Source organism: Drosophila montana, unplaced genomic scaffold (genome assembly GCF_035044405.1).
Source record: "Drosophila montana isolate Dmon_TW-CO22-7 unplaced genomic scaffold, ASM3504440v1 contig_2534_1, whole genome shotgun sequence".
Taxonomy (NCBI): Eukaryota; Metazoa; Arthropoda; class Insecta; order Diptera; family Drosophilidae; genus Drosophila; species Drosophila montana.
The window spans coordinates 521,050-543,264 of record NW_026997398.1 but is presented as its reverse complement, the minus strand read 5'-3'; the positions used below and the strand labels follow the sequence as shown (position 1 = coordinate 543,264).

Here is a 22,215-nt window from a genome sequence, read left to right as displayed (position 1 = left end):
GGTGCGGTTGAACGGGTGTGAGGGTGACTGAGTGCACTCTGACCCACTCTGACGGCTGCAAAATTATATGTGTAAGTGTCACATTCGTATAAAAGAGTCGTGTTTAAGGGGGCGTGGCTAATAGACTTTGAAATTATGTCACCTATCATCACAACCGGCCATATTGAGCAGAAAGTGCACAGAAAGTGCCTCGGATTGAATTTAATAACAGGATTGCGTTAAATTGATGGAATTAAGTTAGACAATCGAACAGTTGGTTGGGCACCTTGTCGATTCATCAAATGGTTATAGAGTTTATTGTGAACAATGATTCGAATAATGTTCTTACTTCTGATACCCAACTGAATTTACTACAGCAATTCTTGCACTCCAACTGCTCTGGTTATTTCTTATACATATTATGTTATTCCATATATCTACATAATGGAATAATATAACTTTTCAGTTACTGTTAGTCTTCATTGTGGGCTATAGTTAACAATAAAGTGAAGTCTACTTTAATTACAGTTGCAGTTAATGTAAATGCAACTGTAAAAGTTACTGTAACTGTTAGTGTCTCTGTAACTGTTACTGTAGTTGTAACTGTTACTGCTTATCTAATTGTTACTGTTCCTTTTTATTTACAGATATAGCTGCTGTCACTGTACATAATGTTACTACTAGTAGTCTAGTTACTCTTATTTCCATTATTACTGTTACTGTTACTATTACTGTTACTGCTTTTGATTGTTGTATAATTTGTATCATTGTTGCTGTTAATTTTACTGTAATCGTTCTTATTTAAATTTCTGTTAGTGTGACGGTTACTGTTACTCATAATTCTTATTTTACTGTAACCTATTCTGCTTCTCTTACTGTAACTAATTTTGCAACTATCTCATAAATGTTACATATGTCTTCGATTCGTATTGCGTTGAGCCCAATGTCTGCTGTTATTGAAACTGATCCCTTTACAGATATTGCCACTGACAATGTTCCTGTTACTGTTAAGCTCACAGTTTTATTGTTATAAGCTCTTTTACTCTTATCAATTTGTATTCTTATATTAACAGAACTTACCTTTGGAGTGCCGCCAGCACGAATGTCGCTCACTTGACACAGCTCGATGACATCGCCATCCTGTTGAAAAATAAAGCAAACAAAATGGAATAAAACACAAACGGAAAATTCCGGTATATTTAGTTGTCGGGGCTGTAATACATACCCGTGCCTCGCTCTTCCAATAGAGAAAGAAGCCATACTCATCGACTTTAAAGAGAGCATCGCGCTCAAAGTCATTCTCTTTGGTCTCCTTCTCGTTCTCGAACCAGCGATCGAAGACGCAGCCAGTTGTCAGTTCCGGTGGCACCGGAATGATCCAATCGAATTCGTATTTCTTGGTCATGATATATACAGTTGTTGTTAAATACTATGTTTGTTTTTGTGGCTATAGCTATAGCAAAACATATATGCACATCTATATGCGTATGCCTAACGTTATGCTTGGTATATTGTTTGCGGCTCAACGGTTTATCGGTTTATCGGCTTATCGGTGTATCGGTTTATTGTTTTATTGGTTTATCGGTGCTATTGAACCAACGATTGGCTGTCGTATTGGCGTTTTTGGTGTTTTCTTGGTTATGGTTACTATTTCGGTTTGGCAACACTGACACATGTTAAATAGGGCAACACATCGAGCTAACTGAGTATTAGACAACGTATTTACGATAATTTATATAAATAGATATCTATGTTTTCTTCAGTTTTTGTAGGTCACATTGTGTTCCTTTGTTATCAAGTTGAACTAATTTCCAGTTATTTTGTTTACGCTTTTTCTTTTGAAATTTAAGTTAAAGTTATAGTTAAAATTGTAGTTGTTGATGTTAGTTTTTAGTTAACTATAAGCGTATTGGATTTGGTGTTGTTGTTGTTCCTATTATTGTTTTTGTTGGTTTTGTTGAAATTGTTTAGCTGCAAAGAAACAAAGCATAAATACAAATTAGAGAGTTTTGTGAAAACGGAAGCTTTAAATTAAACTAAATTAAATTGCAAGGAAATATAAAACACAAAGAAATGCTCAGGAAACATAGTGATACCGATTGTGACATACCCTGTAAGTATTTATTCACAGATATACCCTGAACAGGACAGGAGCACAAGAAAAAGACAACAAAACGATACAATAAAACTATATATTATATTATGACAATATATTATGATGTGTCTAAGCAAATTTTATCTCAATATTTCAAATATTTTGCTAAAAAAGTATATAAAAATATATAATATAAAATATCCTTTGCCCAAAAGGTGGGATCCATTTCCAAAAGTTAAAAACACAGCTCAAAATCACGTTTTCAAAGATCTTGAAAAAGGAGTGTGAAATCAATTGGTTATAATGCAACCGATTTCCACTCGTTTTCCACGCTTGCGGACGGAATTGTCTAAAACCCCGTTCTAAATACAATGATGATACACATATACATAAACCACTAACTCTAGTTAATCAATTGCTTATTTTTTCATACCTTTTAAAGGAGGTTTGTTAAATGAGAGAGTAAATTAAACCGAGTCCATATACAGCATATTCCCTATTTAGTCCTGTCGTTACAGGGCATGGGAAACGGGCTGGGGAATCAAATAAAATTGAATGCAGAAAACACTTGGCTCACATACAACAAAATGTCCGTCCAGCTGTATCCTGGACTGTTATTGTATACGGGGTTGTGGTTGTGGTTATGTTTGCGTGCTTGTGGCCCCTTCTCTGCATGCGGTTGCGTTGCACTGCCAACTGAACATACGAGGCGAATGTGTGTGTGGGTGTATGTATGTGCAACATCTTAAATCTAATTGAATATTTGAGACCCGAAATTTCAATTTCTGTATACAGCTCTCGAATGTTCAAAAGCAGATGGATAAAATGTTTAGATTTACCAGCTTCTATTTGAATTCACACAAAAGATTTCATTTTTAATTAACATTTTATTGAATTCTTGAATTCTTGAGAGCTATGTTATATATTCCATATAGAGCATTTAATTGAGTTTATTTTATTTCAGTTATTCTTATGTGTGGCTTCGAGGGAATTGAGAAGGCTTTCTGTTATTGATAAAAATGCAGTTTGAGGCTTAAACAAAATGCTAGTAGTATATTTTGATTGCAGTCACAGTAGAGAACTGCAAACATAGAAATTTCGAAACGTTTACGAATGGAACACAAAGAATAACTGCAAGAGATAGCAAGAGAAAGTGAGAGTGGGGGCAAAACAGAGTGAGAAAGCAAGCGGGAGTATAACAAAGCAAATCAGCCAGTGAAACGTTTATGAAACAAGAGAGAATTTAAGCAAAAAAGAAATAGATACTAAGTTAAGGAGTAGACTAATTGAAGAGCACTGTTTATAAGTATATAGGAAACCTTTTTTAGTGGGTCGAACACCAAGAGAAAGAGAAATAGATAGAGAGTAAGAGAGCGAAAAACGCTTGTTTCCATTCAGACGTTCTATGGCTAAGCAAAGCAGCCAGTGTAACGTTAACGAATGCAAACAAACGTTACACTCTAAAGAGCCTAAGGAAATTAGTAAGAAGTAGAGTACACTCTATAATAACCAGCAATGGTCGTTCGTAGCAGATATTCGCCTCATGGCAAGCGAGGGGGATTGGGGGGAAGGGCCAACTGAATTGCCTATTAGCATTATACAAATGCACAAAAGCAACAATAGAAACGCACAGACTTACGAATTGTTCAATTGGCTCTGCAATTTGTTGTGCATGTGCCAAAAGAGATTTACAATTCCAATTTTATTTTTTTTGGCTCTTGCTTCACACTTTTTTATTTGACAAGCACTCGACATTGTCCTTTGCAATGCAATTGTCACGCCTCTGAAAGAGCCAGGCAGACAAAAAAAAGCGCCTTGGACTGACTGATTGCTTGCCGGTGTGTGCATGTATAAGAGGTGTGTGTGTGTGAGTGTGTGAGTGTGTGCTTTCACATGACTTCAAATTCAATGAGCTGCAAAATGTTCGCTCATTGTTAAACTTAAAGCTCGTTAGCGCCAAAGCCAGCCAGAGGTAAGCGAGTGCTGTGTCTGTGTTTGCGCGCGCGTGTGTGTGTGGGTGTGTGTGTGGGTGTGTGTGTATACAGAGCGGATATGATTTCCCAGCGTATGTCAAAATACTTTCACGCCCAGCGAACATTTTATGAATTTGCGTTCTTTGCGCTTTTGAACTTACCCAAAAATAAAAAAGAGAGAGAAATAATAATAAACCCCGTCGCGATTTGCACGGATCGAATCGAATGCGCAGAGATATGGAAACTTAGGGCTCAAGTTTCAAATAGCTCAATAACGAGTTGATGTGAGCAAGTTTCGTGTTTACAATTTATAAAGTAATCAAGCGAAACATATCCTTAAATTACTTTTACGAAATTACTTTTGCTTTTTGAATAAGATAAATGATGTCCTATAGGGTAGAACGAAAGGACACCCTATAGGGCATATCCACTCGAATTTCGAGCGAACTTCAATAGAATTCATGCGTTTCCACCTTGAATGTGAGTTAGTTGAGGGTTTGCCTTATCATAAATTTATGGTTTTGTTGATTTGTTTAGCTTTGCTTCTTTCTCTCTCTTAAAAGCCTAAGCTCTATATATAAAACTGTTAGTCCTGACTGTAAGAGATAGGAAGCTGAAATTTTCACTGTAGTTACCTTATGTGATTAAGGTGCACTTTAAGACGGTGTTTCATACTTCTCGAAAAATGCATTCCTCCTTGGTGGAAATGGGGGTCAAAGATTTGGTGTTCAAGTGTTTCGTGTTCGAGTTTATTTCCAAAGAAAAAATCATTTAAGACGTGTTTCACACTTTTCGCAGAATCCAAGCTTCCTCGGTGGAAAATGCGATTCGAAGATTCTTTGGGCGAAGTTTTAAGTTTGCAGCTTTGTTTTGTATATATGCAAACATGCATGCATGCTTATATACCTAGATACATGCACACATACATACATGCATACATACATAAACATATATGCATGCATGTATGCATCTATGCAATTTTGCATAAAAAAATTACATGCATGCATACATATATGTTTGTGTGCATGTCTGCATATATACATACATACTTACAAACATACTTACAAATGTACACACACATACATACATACATATATGTACATACATACATACATATATACATACATATATATATGCACATAAATATATACATATGTACATACACACATATGTACATATATACATATATACATACATACATGTAAAATAAAAAACGAAAAAAAACAAAAAAAAACAACAAAAATACCAACAAAAAAAACACTACACTACTAGCTAAGCATGGAACCCGGCAGAGCCTACTTGAATTCTTGAGAATCGAGGAGTAGAGCACTTGGGAGAAATTCGTTTTATTTAAATTTGCAGCACAGCGACAAATAAGCTTGGTCTGCGTTTGGTATTAGAAAACAAACATGCATGCATACATACACATAAATGCATACATACATGCATGCATACACTAGCACACACACGCCCACATACAAACACACATACATACACACACACACAAACACACACACACATATTTAATACTAATATACCTTCGTACAAAATACTTGTATACTTACAGACAATAATACACACAAACATGCATATATACTTGCATACATGTGCATACACATGCATGTTATGCATACATACACACACAAACACATTCACATGCATGCATACTTTTATGCCTGCCCATCAAATTCATATTGTCATACACACCATAATACATAAACACATACATGCACACGTATATACATACATACGTACATACACACAAAAATGCATACACATACAAATATATACTCATTCAATGAAAAATAATGCCTTTTCGATTTTCGACACAATTGGGTAATAGAACATGAAAATTTGTCGATTTATTTCATGATTTTTTAAATCTAATTTGAATATACAGGTAATGTCATTGGTATTTCAGCTTTTTTCTTCTTCTTCTGTCTGTTGAGTAATGTTCCTGTCGGTGTTTAGCCTTAATAAACAAACTTTACACTTTAATTTACTGAAGAATTTGAAATCGCTAGCATTGTGCGATTTGAAAAGTAAATCCACCCATATTTGTGATTTCATTACAAATTTAAAGTTGAAAATATGAAAAATAAAAACCGCTGGGCGATATTTTTGGCAATACAAAGCAAATTCATAGAAAGTTTACTGTAGGTAGAGAGGCAGAAAGAGTCAGCATAACTATTCTTAGACATAGAGCTCCCCCAGCCCATCGTTAAGGACAGGGTATACGCACAACTGTGGGCGTTTACCAGCTGCATGAGTTCTTGTAGTTTATCGGCTGGCCTTGCCATTTGGCATTAAATGCAGACACAAAATCAAAGCATTGCCTCTCGGCTCAACCCACTGCCCCCTACCAACTAACCACACACAGTGCCACGCCCCATCGCACATGAAGCAAAGCACACCTCGCCTCGAACGCCTCTGGGCACCTGTGTCAATATACATATATATATGAGCTGCAAAAGTTTGGCGCCCCAACTTGAAAGGTAAGCGCAGCGTTGATGGCGACCACAGGGGGTGGGTTGCCGAGGGTGTGAAGTAGGACAAGAAATAACTTGCATAAACTTGCCCTCAAAGGACTCTCGCAAACACACCCACACACACACACACACACACATTCGCATAAACGACGCACGTACACGCTGAAAGTATGCTACAAATATGCTCATTACGTGCGCGCCAAGTGGCAGAGGCAAGACCCTCCACCCCGCTTCGTGCCCACTCACTCCGCTCTTTCTCCACCCCTTCCGCACGCACGCCCCTGACAGGCCATACGCACAGAAGCGACAATGGCTCAATTTATTATTGCATATTTTGCGGCCATATTTCACCTATTCGCTTTTTTTTTTGCTGGCTGCAGGCGGGGTCCGCGCATTTCGTTGCATAATTTCGGGCAACTGATCGAAGATTTTAAATTGGGTTTTAATTGAATTTAAAATGGGGCATAAATAATCCGATAAATTAGTTCATAAGCTCTTAGTATCGATTGCTGTTATCGAAACTTTAGTTTTGCTAATCATTAGAAATGCTTGGCTAAATGGATATGAAAAAGGTCAGTATATAATTGAATCAGAACTGTGACAAGCATTAAGTCATCGATAACTGTTATCGATTGCTGCTATCGAAAGAAAATGGTAGAAAACAACATTTACAAGTTGAAAGTTATCGATAGCTCTAATTAAAATGAACTAAGCTAATGAATGTAATTGTACTTGTAAATAGCTGTTTGGACGGTCGGAAAATAATTTCTAAGACAGAGCCAAGTTTTCGAAAGCTGCATATCGATAACTCTTATCGGAATTTACATCAGCTTATAGTCAGCAAGCAATTGATACAACACTGTGACAATCATTGAGCTATCGACTGTTAATTTCGATTGCTGTTATCGAAATAAAATCTTGCGTTAAATGTGTAACTGTAACAAATGGGTATTGATGCCGGTTCTCGATTATTATTATCGAAATTAAGATGAGCTTGCGAATATATGTAGATAAATAGATAGATAAAAAGTTGTTCTGTTATTCCTAGAATAATGTGCGCAAGTATAATCTATAAATGACTGTTTATCGATTGCTGTTATCGAAATGTGAATTGTCTGACAAAGATAAACACATATTAAGTGAAGATATAATATTTATGGTAATAAAATATACTTGACTATGTCAAGTTCTAAGTTCGACATGGCTATTATCGATACACATTATCGATTGCTTTTATTCATTAGCATTTGCTGCTACATATAAGCGTTCCGATATCGAAACTGTGTCAATAACGAGATGTGCTCTTAAAATAAACGTAAGCCATATTGAATCATGCAAGCACAATTAATTTGTGCTTTTAGGCCAAGAAAGTTATTTTTGCTACCATATTGATTACGTACAATCCCCTTCCTACCACCACCAGCCCCTTTCACTCCGACTCAATCACAAAAAAACAAAAACAATGATTGTCGTCCTGTTAATGTTATTCTTGCTACTGATTAATATGTCTTCCTACAGTTGTTGTAGTTGTCGTTGTTATGCCCTAAAGCCATTGCAAATGGCTTAAAAGGGTATCATGTGTTAATGTGAGCTTTTGTAACAGGCAATGGACAAGAAGTGTATTCATTCGTGTGCAAGCCAATGGAAAGCTAGAGGCAAGAATTATTATAATTAGACTTGAAACTAGAGACTGAATGTGGAAATTTATATATTTTATTTGTATTTTGTCTTAGTTTTTTAAGCATAATTCGAAAACTTTTAGAGCTATATGCATCAAACTTGGTATGTAGGCTTTCGTATAGTATATACAGCCTTTAAATATTTCACTTTTTGGCTAGAGCATTAAGCTCTGGTATATACATACATCCTTTAGCATGCTATAAATAAGCACTGCAAATTGCATAAAGATCGGACTATAAGCACCGAAGTTAATTGAGAATGCATTCCCCATTAATGATGTGGCGCAAAGGGAAGATGTGCTACTTCTACTGTAACGGCGGCTTGGCACTGGATTCAGAGTATCTGCCAGTCGTGCACTCCCGACCAGAGCACTCTTACATGTTATTGTAGTAGTTGCTGTTGTTGTTGTTGTTGTTGTCGGGCATTAGTTTAGTTGCCAAATTGAATTTGGCCACATTGCGTTTGCGTTTACGTTTACGTTTACTTTTGTGAGTATCTGTGAAATTGGCATTTCAATATTTGATGAGCTGCTGCCACAGCGCACAGGTAATAAAAATGCTGTGCCCCAGAGGGGCTTGTGGGGCAGGGCTTGATTTTTGATTGGTTAAAGTTACAATATACTTGACCTTGTTGCGTTTTGCAGGCGGAAGAGTCGAAATTGAAATTGAATTTGAGGCATTCATCAATGAAAGTCGGCAAATGCAGTGCATGACACGCACAGCCTGTCAGACGGCGGTCGAGTCCGTTAGTCAATCAGTCAATCAGTCAGTCAGTTAAGCAGCCAATCAGTGCGTCAATCAGCTGAGTTGAGCGCTCAATCAGGGCTGCCAGCAGCAACATCAATCAAACCTGGGCCTGAGACAGGCTTCGCCTTCGAGTCCTTTCCGAAAATGAAGAAAGTTTGTACTTTTTTTTCTCCTTTTTTTTTCTTACTGGCAATGGAAAACTTGTTGAAATGCACATAGACAGGGAGGAGGGCGGGAGGAAGTGGTGAAGATGGAACTGGGCGTGATTGACGGGCAATAGGTTTTGCTTTAAACAAACAAAAAGCAAGTAAGCCCGTTGCAGATGGGCTAAAACTCGTTCATAGGCCAATAAGTAAATACCCTGTTTTGTTTTTAAAGATCCATCGATTTTTTTCGATAAATAAATAAAAATGTATTATATTTTTTCGATCTCTGCGAATTTAGCTATTTTGCAGCTTAAACTTTTTTCGATTTTCAATCTCTCTGATTTCTCCGATCTTTCCGAATTCGACTACTCCAGTTGAAATACACGAGATTAATTCGCTTGGCCATCTTTCCGGTTGCGCCGATCTTTTCGAATTTGAATACTCTAGCTGAGAGATAGAGAGTCCTATTTAATTTGCCGTCCAAAATTGGTCATTCCTGATATTCTAGATATGGATTTTGCTCGATTAATCTTCCTCATATAATCTTCATATTCCCAATTGTAAGTCTCTAGCCAATATACTCTTTATCACTTTCTGAACGGGCATACAAATGAAGCCGTCGCAGTGGACGTCTTTTGACATCGTAATATCCTGTTTCTTTTTCAGAAAAACAGTTCAAACAAAGTTGCAAAAGAGGATGCCTGATTATGGAAATGGGCATCGCAGCCATAATAAAAGAACTGCGACTCTAGAGCTGTGACCTTGCAACCGTACAAATGTGGGCGTAACAGACAGATATTTGCGAAAATACTTTTGAGGGCAACTCCGGGCAAGCAAATTCAATAAAAAAAACTGATAACCAAACAATGGAAGGAAATAAAATGGAATGGCAACAAAATGTTGAGGCATTAGCTACTGCGAGTATATGTATATATAGGACATGTGTGAAGACTCAGATGGCAAGTGGACACGTAAACCGGCATACCCATTCAAAGCCTTGAGCGCAGGGTATAAAAAACGCATTTTACACTGCAAAATGAACGCAGGAATTATGCCTTATCATGACTTATCAAGAAGCCAGTGTGTGTGTGTGGGTGTGTCTGGGTGTGTGTGTTGGTGTGTGTGGGTGTGTGTGGGTGTGTGTGGGTGTGTGTTGGTGTGTGTTGGTGTGTGTGGGTGTGTGTGGGTGTGTCTGGGTGTGTGTTGGTGTGTGTTGGTGTGTGTGGGTGTGTGTTGGTGTGTGTTGGGCGTAATGTGTAATGTAATGTGGGCGTAACAGACAGATATTTGCGAAAATACTTTTGAGGGCAACTCCGGGCAAGCAAATTCAATAAAAAAAACTGATAACCAAACAATGGAAGGAAATAAAATGGAATGGCAACAAAATGTTGAGGCATTAGCTACTGCGAATATATGTATATATAGGACATGTGTGAAGACTCAGATGGCAAGTGGACACGTAACCCGGCATACCCATTCAAAGCCTTGAGCACAGGGTATAAAAAACGCATTTTACACTGCAGAATGAACGCAGGAATTATGCCTTATCATGACTTATCAAGAAGCCAGTGTGTGTGTGTGGGTGTGTCTGGGTGTGTGTGTTGGTGTGTGTGGGTGTGTGTGGGTGTGTGTGGGTGTGTTGGTGTGTGTTGGTGTGTGTGGGTGTGTGTGGGTGTGTCTGGGTGTGTGTTGGTGTGTGTTGGTGTGTGTGGGTGTGTGTTGGTGTGTGTTGGTGTGTGTGTGGGTGTGTGTGGGTGTGTGTGGGTGTGTGTGGGTGTGTGTATGTTTGTTAGTGTGCAGCTGGTTAAGGGTGAGCGTTGTTTATCTTACTTACATCCGTCTCTTTCGCCCTCTCCCTCTCCTTCGCTCCCTCCTATATATCTGTCTCACTGCCGCCTTTTGGCTGCTGCTGCTGCTGCGCAAAATGTCAAAGTTCATAATATGATTGCATACTTTCTGGATGGCAAATGAAATTTCTCATGAAATTAAAGTGAGCATCAACCACAACACACCCACACACTCGCACACACTCGCACACACTCGCACACACGCGACACACACGCACTCAGAGTTTGCTTTATTATTAAATTTGCAAAAAACACAAAGAACAAAATATTTCCCGGCAAAGAATAACAAGCGAACCGGCAGGAAGCCAACAAAGCAACGGCAAAAACAAAGGCAAAAAATGAAATAAAGTAAAATAAAATAAAACTGCACGAGTTCAGTTTTAACCAGAAAGTGCTGTGTGCGTGGGTGTGTGTGTGTGTATGTGTGTGTGTGTGTGTGTGCGTGTTGCAAGGGCGGAAAATTTCGTTAAAAAAAATGTGTCGTATCAAAAAATTGTATTTTTCTTGGGAATAATATGTGGTATCCGAGCCTTGTAATTGAGTTTTATGCCTCTTTTAGTGCTCGTAATTGATTTAAGCAAAATTTGATTTATTTATATAACAAAGATTGCATTATGCGAGAACACAAAGCAGGTTTTCATTGTAAAATAGGAATTTGTATTCTTGAAAATTCTAGAAATAGAATTTTTGTCAAAACATTCTTTTCTTATCGATTTCCAGAAAATTTGAGACCTTCTTTTTTAAGCATAACTCGGAAATGCCAATGCGAAATGCATTTAGGTTTTCCTATTATGTACACGGATTAAGACTAATTCATTTTTCTTCTGAATAACCCACACGAACTCGGTTGACCAGCTGTAATAGCTGTTGCGGTTGACGCCTTCAGGCAGACAAACAAATCGAGCCGACTTAAGGTGCTATATATATTTATGGAATCGGTGTAGGTAGCATTTCCGAATGTTACATACACCTACACACAAGCCTTATGCCCGCTTTTACGCATTTTCAATGTTGCTGGAAAAGTGTTTTCATTGGGAAACGCTACAATTTTCACAAAGTTGCGAATCTGGCAGAGTTGAAAATAAGAAAACTTAACCCATTGACATTGTTATTGCTTGTCAGTTTTGGCTTTTCCCCACATTTGTATGGCACAAGTATAAAAAGTAGAAAGAGTTAATATTTGAAGCTGCAGGAGATGCGATCATAAAATCTGTTATAGCCATGGCCAATGCAGCAGTTGCCAACCCCCGCCTCCCTCACCATCGATTCAAAGAGCGCAACCTTTGGCGCCAGTTGCCCCCTTTCAGTAGCCCCTCGCCCAACGCCTGACAAAGCCAGACACATTTTTTCACGCATACCCGTCCAGGCACGCAACAGATACCAGGCCCCTCCCCCGCCCTGCCCCCTTCGCTAACAAAAAATCAAACATACACACACACGCCCACTTTTTGTCAGGGGGCTGGCCAACAAAATCAAAGTCTTGCGCACGGGCAAAGCCGGTAGGGGCTGGTGGGGTTGCGGGGGTGGTGCAGAAACAGGGCATCCTTCAAACAAAACTGTCAGCAACTGTCAAAAGAAGTTAAACGAAAACCAACAAAACAAAACAGCAAAGCGAAAGAAAAGGACAACAGACAGAAAAAAGTAAAAAAGAAAAGAAATCGAAAACAAAAAATAAACAAGCGAAGTCAAATACGATTCATCGAAGATCAAATACCCTTCCCTTTAAATAAGTGTAATTCCGAACGATTTGCCTTGACGAACTTTGTGACTTAGTAGGATATATCCTTTTTTTTCGTTCAATTTTGAATACCTTCTGTACCTTCTGATCTCTACCAAGCGAATGAATGAGGGAAGAAGGCATATGATATTAACATTGAGGGATATTTACAATGATGGGATATTTACAATGATGGGATATTTGCAATGGTGGGATATTTACAATGATGGAGGTATTTCAAAAATTCGCCTCGCAGATAGGTCGCAGGGGTGTAGCCTTTGGAGGCGCCCCTCGCTGATGGGGTCAGCCAGGACGACTCAAGAGGATGCTGGGGCAAGGACAACCTGATCAGTAATAAACATATATATTACTCAATGGAGCTTAGCTAAAGCTTGCGCTCTTACACTCGCACGCGGTGGCACAATTTTGGTTGAAAACAAAAACATTGTATTTTGAATTGTTTAATTGTTTGGGGAATATGTCTTCTCCAATGCATTACGTATATTCTAATAATAAATGCACATACCCTTTGTAAGGGTATTAAAACAACAAAATGCCACACACATTTTCATTGGGAATATTGTTCCAACCTCTCTGCACAGCCCCCTTTACCAGGACCTCCGTCAGCACATGTCCCGGTTCCCGGTTGCCGGTTCCCGTTCGATATCGCCGCGAGAGACAGACCGAGAGAAAACCTGAAGAGCCGGGATACCGAGCAACTGGCTCTCTGTGATTTACTCGATGGCACGTAGCAGGCGGTTTATTTTTAGCACCTTGCCACCACCAAGCCGCACACCAGAACAGAAGAAAAAAAAACAGCTCACGTATACGCCCCGTAAAGCCGTGTCCACAAGCTCAAAGCTCACAAGCTGCGTATCTACCCAATCTCCGTATCAAAACAATACATCATCATGATTGTGGGGGGAGGGGGGGGGGGGGGTTGCAGTGGGTGGGGTGAGGTGGTATAAATTACGTTGTTGTTGCTGTAATTGTGAATATTAAATAAATGACAATAAGCATGCTCCAAAGCGAAAGAAAGAAGATGGCGGCAAAAACAAAGCGAACAAGAAAAAAAAAATTCGGAAAATTAATAAAATAATATAACAAAAAAGTCAGCTCCAAAAGTTTTGCGAGGGTACAATTTTGCATATTTTGTTTGTTATTTTTTATTTCACACCCTTCACGAGGTTATTTTAATACTTTTTGAGAAATCCGTAACGCATCGACCTATAAAGTGCATATAAAAACTTCGTCCCACTGAGTTTCTTAGCTCAGGACCAGCATCAAATATTATTTATAGAATGTATAAGCCAAATCTCGAGCGAATTCTTGCAAACAAATATGGCTTGCATAGAAAAATACAAATATAAATAAATAACAAAAGAATACTTTGAAATTCTTGAGAAGTTATATAAATACAATAATATTTGTGTGCTTAAACTGGGCAGAATTTCAGAGACTTTTAACCTTTAACAATTGTAAGCAGCATGTGTGTATATTCAAGCCATCAGGAAATTATACAAAATATATATTTATATATTTTTTTTAAGAAAAATTTCCTAACTATAAGTACTCTTAATAATTATAATGATAATATAATAATAATAAAAATAATGTTATTAATACTAATATTAATATCAATAATAATAATAATAATAATAAAAAAAAAGAATTATATAATAATAATAATAATAATATTAATAATATTTATTATATTAATAACAATAATAAAATTAAATATAATAGTAATAATAATTTATATTGCAAGAAGAGATAATAAGTATTTAATTTTGATTATTTTATCTTGTTTCATATTTTACCTATTTTTGCAGGCTAGTAGATTCTATAAATCAATTTTATAAATAATAATTTTATTTATATTAATACTAATAATAACTTGATACGCAAAATACTCTTAAGGTACGCAAAAAAAATTATAATTAAATTAAAGTGTTCAAAATAAAAGTATATATTGTATTTTATTGAAAAAGAAACAAAACTAAATCATATTTATTTTACTGACAGGGTATTAAATCTTCGGCAAACTTTTCTTTCGATTTAAATTTGTATTTTGTTTTCTTCTTCGCTTTTAAATGTTTTTCTTTTTTTGTAGCTCTTTGACAAGGGTTTGAGCTTTGGGCTCGGGTTCAGCTGGGGCTGCTGGGACACTGCATGGGGCCTGTGAGATGGATTGGTCGCTAGGTAACAGAGCATAAAGCATTTGTACTAATTTGTCGATAATTTTGTTATGCTCATAAATAAAAAGAAATAGAAAAAAGGAATGCAAGAAGCTAGCTAGACAGGGCGCAAGGACGCCAAAGTTCAAGTTGGTTGCTGTTCGAGTTGGGAACCTAAATAGAGTTTATATCGATTGTTGTGCACAATTATATTTAATGAGCTTTTAATTGAATTGATTTTTTTGTTATATAAATACACACACCCACACACATACAGACACACACAAGCACAACAAGGACGAAGGACGAATGACGCTGGCAAAGCGAAACCAAAGTAGAGTCCAGTGACAGAATGATGGATATTACGGGCCACCGGGAGTCGATGCTTCTGCTCGGGCGGGTCAGACAAACAGCCAGCCAATTTGGCAGTAGTTGGAGTAAAACGTAATAAGATGAAGGAAGCGGGATACATAAGTATATTAATCGTAGCCCATCTGACGCAACTAAACAAAGAGAAAGATAACGCTGGTCGTGGGTGTGGTGGAGTATTCTTTCGGGGTAGAAATAAAGATTGAAAATGTGTTAGACCTTCAGATTGTTAAATGCAGCAGAGACGGAAAATAATGTGAGATAGATGGAGCTGAGGTGATTGAAAGAGATGGATAGAGAGAGGGAGTGAGAGTAGAGACAAAGATAGAGAACATGAACATGTTACAAAAGACATGAATTAACATGCTTTAGTGAACAGAAAACTTAAGCCAAAAAAGTCACAGCTTGCTGTCAAAGTTAAGCAACACTTTAACATGCTGTCAAGTTTGATGTCAACTCACTCAGCTGAGCAGCCTTAACAGAGTTAACAACAACTTTAACGTGTACTTCAAATCAAATTTTATTAAAAAGCCGAAATTACGCGTCCTTCGACAAAAGTTTGCTCAGCCTCTTCTTTTTATCGTCACACATTTCCAATTGACATATTGAAAATTTGCATTCTTTAATAACTTTGGCGTTTATGAACCGTTCATAATAGAATTGTCAGGAAACAAGGAGGACAACCAAATATAAGCAAATGCCAAAAATCACATCAAACTGGCAAATTTAAGATTTGACTCTGGGGTAAGTCCGCTTGATAGATATATACTATATATTATATAATCGCAGAGAGCTTGCAGCTGAGCAAGTACCAGGAAAATTGTGAGCGACGGAGAGGGAGAGGGAAAAAGGCACACAGAGAAGGTGCTGCAACTCAAGTCTGACATTGAGTTGCATAATGAACACCAAATGTCAGCCAATTAAGTGCGTTTACGCTTGAGGTCGCAGCTTCTGTTACATCGTGCAAGCTCTTAAGTCCTTGGTTTTGACAGAATCCTTGAACGAGCAGGCCTTGCCATTCGTGCAGTTGGTCGCATTACGGCATCTGCTGTTATTACACGCGCCACACGGGCCGCTTAAACGTCACACACGGGGTCATTGAGGTGACTCTGGATGGACGTTGCAGGGCGGGCTGCTTGGGGTCCGGTTGGGGTCTGGTTGGGGTCTGGTTGGGGCCTGGTTGTTAGTGGTGCTGCTCGTGTTGCATCAACATGGTCGTGTATTGTGTGTCGTCAAATGGCCTGCTTTGGGGGCAATATACAATGCGTTAAGCTGACAGAAACCCCAGCTCTTGCAACAGGCGGGCGGGAAAAGAGGGGGCACAGCATGGTGAAGCAGTAGGATAACAATGTTGATGACAATAAGCGCACAAATGGATATAAACAGCAATATTTTTTTGCACTTTATACAATTTATTGTGTGCGTTTGCCTTTCATCTGTCAACTAAACGTGGTGAGGGCACGGGGAAAGCGGTGAATAGTGTGTCGGGGGTCGGGGGTCGGGGGGCTTAGCTGCTAACAATGTACAGCATAATGCAATTTCATTTTATTTGCTGCAACTTTATTTTCCTTTCTTATGTCCAAGTCATTTTATATTATCATCGCGAATTATTCACTTTAATTCGGCAGCAGTTGGCGAAGGGTGGGAGGGGCTGGCTGGGCGTGGGGGGGGGTGCGCATGTCTGGCCAATGGAAATGCACCAACCAAACTGGAAAATTTTGACGATTGTGTCGTGTGTGTACGTGTGTGTGTGTGTGTGTGTGTGTGTGTGTCTGTAATTAATGCGCTTAAAAGGCATTAAACGAAATTATGGTCACAGCTTACAACGCGCAAACTGCAACAGCGAAAGCGGGGAGAGAGCATATGACAGCGCAATACCCTGTAAAAAAAAGCGCCCAAGCATGCCAGCACACACAGACAGAGCATTAAGCAAGACTTTCATTCACAATATTACTTTATTGTCGCCTTTTCTACCTTCTGGGCGCAGGAAGAGAGTTGCACTTGCATTTTCTGCTTCTTATTCTTAAAGGTCAGAGTACTCAGTTCTGGAGTGTCTGGCTGTGAGAAATTCAGAGCCCAAGCATTGCTAATTTCTTCAATAAAAAAATACAAAAACACACACACACAATCACAAGCATCTTCTTTGCTTAGCCCCACATCACGTACGGGAAATGCGTTCTCAAGTATTTTCGATGCTTATAGTCCGATCTGAAAGAAATTTTCAGATCTTGAATATGGTTATCTCCAGAAGTGAACGACAAGAAGACAAGAAGCCACAATTACCGATATGCCTAAAAATCTTTCTCAATTATATGAAAATGGGTGGAGATATGGAAAAAATAGTAAAAAACTCGTTCTGCGTATAATATACAAATATATATATTTTAAATATTAAGCATCTAGTTTTCTTAGTTTACGCGATCTTTCAATACAGTCAGAATATCTCATCTTTTCACATTAGGTGTTTACAGGGTATGAAAAATAACAAATATTCAGGATAAGCAACTGCGTTTTTTTTACAATGCAGCTGACAGCGCGAAGAGGGACTGTTTGGTGAGTGGGCGGGTTGGGGGCGGGGCTGCAAAGTGTGTTGGTTAGCGGTGAGCGGGAATCGTGCCTGGAATTAAAACTTTTGCGCTGCCAACTTTTTGTCAAGCTTTTTGTTTTGTTTTTTTTGTTTTTTTGCCCCGTTTTTTGCGTTTTATGCAGAACTCGTGCATTGGATTTGGGTTTTCAATGAGCTTGTTTTCCGCAAAATAAAGTGTGAAACCGAAAAAGTAAAAAAGAAACTTAAATCAAATTAAAAATAAATTGAAATTAACTTCTCTCTTCGCGGCTTGAGTGCTGCTGCGCCTGACAATTGCCCGATTGGCTTAATTATAGCGCCGGGCATAATCAGAGCTGGCTTTAACGCACAATCCTTTTAAATGTCTCACGTACCGTTTTTCTCGCTCGCTCTTTCTGTGCAGGTTGCCTAATAAAGTGGCTCCATAACCAGCATATACATTAACTCTCTTTCTCTTTCTATCTCTCGTTCATCTTTTTTTCCTTCCTCTGTCTCCTAGCCTCATCCTCTCTCTTTCCATCTCTCCCTTTTCCTATCCCCTCCCATTGTTGCTCTTTATAAATCTCTCTCTCTCTCTCTCTCTCTCTCTCTCTTTCTCTTTCTCTTTCTCTTTCTCTCTCTCTCTCTCTTTCCTTCTCTTTTTCTCTCTCTCTCTCTCTCTCTCTCTCTCTCTCTCTCTCTTTCTCTCTCTCTGTCTCTCTCTCTGTCTTTTTTTCCCTCCGCCTTTCACTCTTTCTTGAATTTTCCCTCTTTATCTATCTTTTCTCTCACTCTCCCTTCCTATTTGTCTATCTTTCTGTGTCTCGCTTTCTGTCTCTTTCTCTGTCTCTCTTTATCTTTCTCCCCCTGGCTCTGTATTTCTATTTCCTACTCTCTCCTTCTCTCTCTCTTCCTCTCTCTGTCTCTCTCTTTCTATATCTCTTTCATTCCCTCTCTTCCTGCCCTCTCCATCGCTCTTCCTCCATCTCTCTTCCTGTTTCACGCTCTTTCATCTTTCCTATTTTCCCCTCTCCCTCTCTCCATGTCTTAACTGCACGAGTTCCGTGTTTGTTTTTGAATTCTCTTTCACCGAATGACGCCATTTCTTCCTATTCTCGGTTCCTCTTTGCATTTCTTTCGCAATCGTTACACAGGCCGTGCTGGCTTGTCATTGCAACATTATGAAAACCCTTTATTCACTTAATATTCGTACATCCACAATTCTGTTAATTAGCTTCCAAATATTAATGGGCACACACCAGATAATGAAACTGTTCGCTATCAAAGGCTTTGCAATCCTCAGCTCTCACTGGTTGCCAATCGAGCGTAATCCAACTTAATTCCAGTTTCCATACATTCGCGTTGCAATTCACGTAGCTGGCTGAGCTAATCAAAAATGCATTTGGACTGGCATTGCGGAGCGTCCGACCTCAATCGATACTCCTCTCGGCTATCTATTAGTGACAATCAGCAAAGTTGTCGCTAATCCCAAATATAACAGCTGCTGTTGCCCCCAGGAATTCGTTTGCGCCAATGCTACCGGCTCGAATGCTATAAATTAGCCCAATATCGAGTACAATGGAATTACGAATTGCATTAATTAAACATGGCTAACGATGGATTGAGGGATGGGCCGGTGGGAGGGGGGGCTGAGGGCATGTTATAGCAGAGACAGGATGTGCAACTGGCAGGCAATAGAAATAACCTTCACCTGCACAACGACAGAGACAGGGGCGGCAAAGTGGGTGGCAGTGACGCCAGCGCGAATGCAATTCGAGAAACGGACACATGACCATGAATCTGAGCTTGTATAGGTGTGCGTGTGTGCGTGTGTGTGTGTGTGTGCGAGTGTGTATGTGTGTGGCGATTGCATTACGTGCGCGTAATCAGCTTAGTTGCTGTCATTTAATCAAATAATCATAGCCGGACTCCTCAAAGTCAACCCCCGTGCAATTAGTGAAGCTGCCATGCGAGGTCAATACTGGCCGCGATGGAAGGGGATTTTGTAACCAAAATACTTCGCTTAATATCCTGTTTCCACAAGGCTATGACGTCTGTTGGCGCTTATGCGATGACTGGCTGTTCGCACCATTAATGACTTTTATTGAAAATGGATATGAACAATTAATTGGAGCACGCCGTTAAAGGAGTGCATCTTTTCTCCGTGGCAGGGCTTTACATTTAAAAATGAACAAAAAAATGAGTATACATACTAGAGCACAAGGATTTAACTTTCAATTTACCTTTTCAATCAGTGTAAACTAAACGAGAACCTTTATACTAAATTTGCCGTCTCTAAAAGTTATAGTCTCCGAGTTACGCTTAAAAAACCTAGTTTCAAAATCGATATTCATCGATATTTATCGTTAAAGGAAATGGGGAGGTATTGAAAATGGGATAGGCTCCTTCTGTTGATATAGTATGACACAGCAGAATAAATACTGCGAATTTTAAGTGTCTAGTTTTTGTATAGTCCCAGACTGTCGAGTTCATACCAAGCACAGACGGATAGGCAGACCGATATTAATCGAAACATGCCGCAGTTCTGACATATGTCTATTCAAACTTCAGCGATTCGTATAGGTCCTCTTTATGGGTGCCCAGTCAAAGAGCCTTTGATAATACTTTCACAGCCCCCAATCCATATAAAACAACTGTTAACAACAGAGAAACTTCTAATAATATTCCAAATTCTCAGTGTTTTTTTTCAAAAAAAACTTTTAGACAAGCTTGCGAGCCATGTCAGAATATTCGCTGACCAATATGATTGGCGCCATTGCGCGTCGCATGCTGCAGGATCAAGACCGGAAGAAGAAGGAGCAGCAGCAGCAGAAGCATCAGCAGAAGCAGCAGCTGAAGCAGCAGCAGAAGCAGCAGCAGGAGCAGCAGCAGGAGTCTAGGCCCAAGGAGTCAATGGATTCCACAAAACTTAAGCTAATGCTGGAGGAGATCAGCAAGGAGCTGGAGGGACGAAAATTTAACACGCTCAATTGGCAACTGGCCGAGTGCCAGGGACTGCTCGAACAGTTTCACTCCAGCAATCGTAAGATCTACAAGGATATAAAGCTCATTCGCCAGATTATCATTGAGATGCGTAGACGGATCGATGCATCGAGGCATCGAACTGAGCCCAGGTACGGGGAGCAATTGAGGCCGTATGATAATGTGGACTTTTCTTAAAGCTCTGCTGATCACGGCAATCAAAGCCGAAAGCTTTACCATATCGCCTCCACAATTGGGGACACGGGCAACGCCCAAACATATACGTACTTAAAGCTCGGCTTTATATGTTTGTCGAGCTTAGGGCTAAACAAGGAAGAGCCAAGCAGAGATCAGTTCGCTTTATGCAAAGCTTTAAGCTTTCAATGCGAGCTTTTGTTGCATGTTATCGATCGTCAGGTTAATTTATTAAATAAATCGTTTGTGTCTAAAACGTGAACATTATACGCTTTATACATATTGTATTCCTTTTAAGAAAGAGTTTAAGAGCTGGTTGGGAAGATCAGAAGAAAAACGAAAAGAAAATTTGATTGAGAAAAAAACAAATAAGAGAAGAGAATCTGATTAAAATATATACAAAATATTTTGAAGAAAAGGGTAAGTATGAAAAAAACTCAAATACGAAAGGAAAATCTGAGAAAGGAGCAGCAAAGTTATTCGAGCAATGCAATGCAGAAATATGAAAAGTTTCGACTAGACTAGACTCGTACTCGTTATCATCTATTGATCGAAAATATTGTAGTCTATTGGTTTTCAACCAGGGCATATCGATTATTTATCAGCCAAGCGACACGAATTCGTAACTCCCAGGCCAATCGTCGCTTTCCTTTTCCCAAAAGCCAAAATTTACAATCTGATTACTTGCGCTCTCTCTCTTTCACGCTCTCCTTTCGTAACTCCCATTCGAATCGTCCCTTTCCTTTTCTCACAAGCCAAAATTTACCTTTTGACTAATCGTGCTCCCCCTCGCAGTCTCTGCCTTGCTACCTCTGCCACACTCTGCACTCAATTACATGCCAGAGAGCGCCCGCTGTGTGCTGCATTTGATCAAAGAGAGCGCCACAAGCAGCAGCAAGAGCGACTAGATGAAAGAGCGAACGTACCTAATGCCCATAAAGCTACGAAAATAAGCTTTTAATTAGTTTAATCCAAACATAATTAAATCCCAACAAAAGCAACAAAAAAAAAAAAGAAAAGAAAATGAAAAGAAAAAATCATAATAACAAAAATGTCATGTAAATTGGCTTCAAAGCGTTTTGTGTTTTAAATTTAGAAACCTTAATAATTATGCGTATAATACTTCAAAATATCCCACACAAACCTCCCACCGCCAGCACCACTCTGCCCCCCCCCCCCCCCCTCTCTCACCGCCCAGCGACCGCTCTTCCGGGGCTCATAGTGTTGGCCGTTGAGTGTTTGCAAGTCACTTGAATTGTTCTTAGAATTTCAGTT

General features: G+C 39.0%; 2 protein-coding genes across 4 annotated transcripts in view; one reads left to right on the top strand and one right to left on the bottom strand.

Annotated features, from left to right (window-relative positions):
- Positions 1-22,215, bottom strand: part of norpA (no receptor potential A) — a 69,225-nt gene that overhangs the window by 19,073 nt on the left and 27,937 nt on the right. For all 3 annotated transcript variants that reach the window (XM_064682905.1, XM_064682906.1, XM_064682907.1), the window contains 2 exons: positions 1,205-1,950; positions 1,060-1,119 (listed from right to left, as the gene is read on the bottom strand). In XM_064682905.1, coding sequence (XP_064538975.1) covers positions 1,060-1,119; positions 1,205-1,384 — 240 coding nt within the window. In that variant the 5' untranslated portion in view covers positions 1,385-1,950. The remainder of the gene's footprint in view (positions 1-1,059; positions 1,120-1,204; positions 1,951-22,215) is intronic.
- Positions 20,503-20,943, top strand: LOC135428762 (putative GATA zinc finger domain-containing protein 25). Its single transcript, XM_064682861.1, has one exon. The coding sequence runs from the start codon at positions 20,503-20,505 to the stop codon at positions 20,941-20,943; it is 441 nt and encodes a 146-aa protein (XP_064538931.1).

Excerpts from the sequence above, each read along its gene's own strand:
- LOC135428762 (XM_064682861.1), top strand. The coding sequence starts at position 20,503 with ATGTCAGAATATTCGCTGACCAATATGATTGGCGCCATTGCGCGTCGC.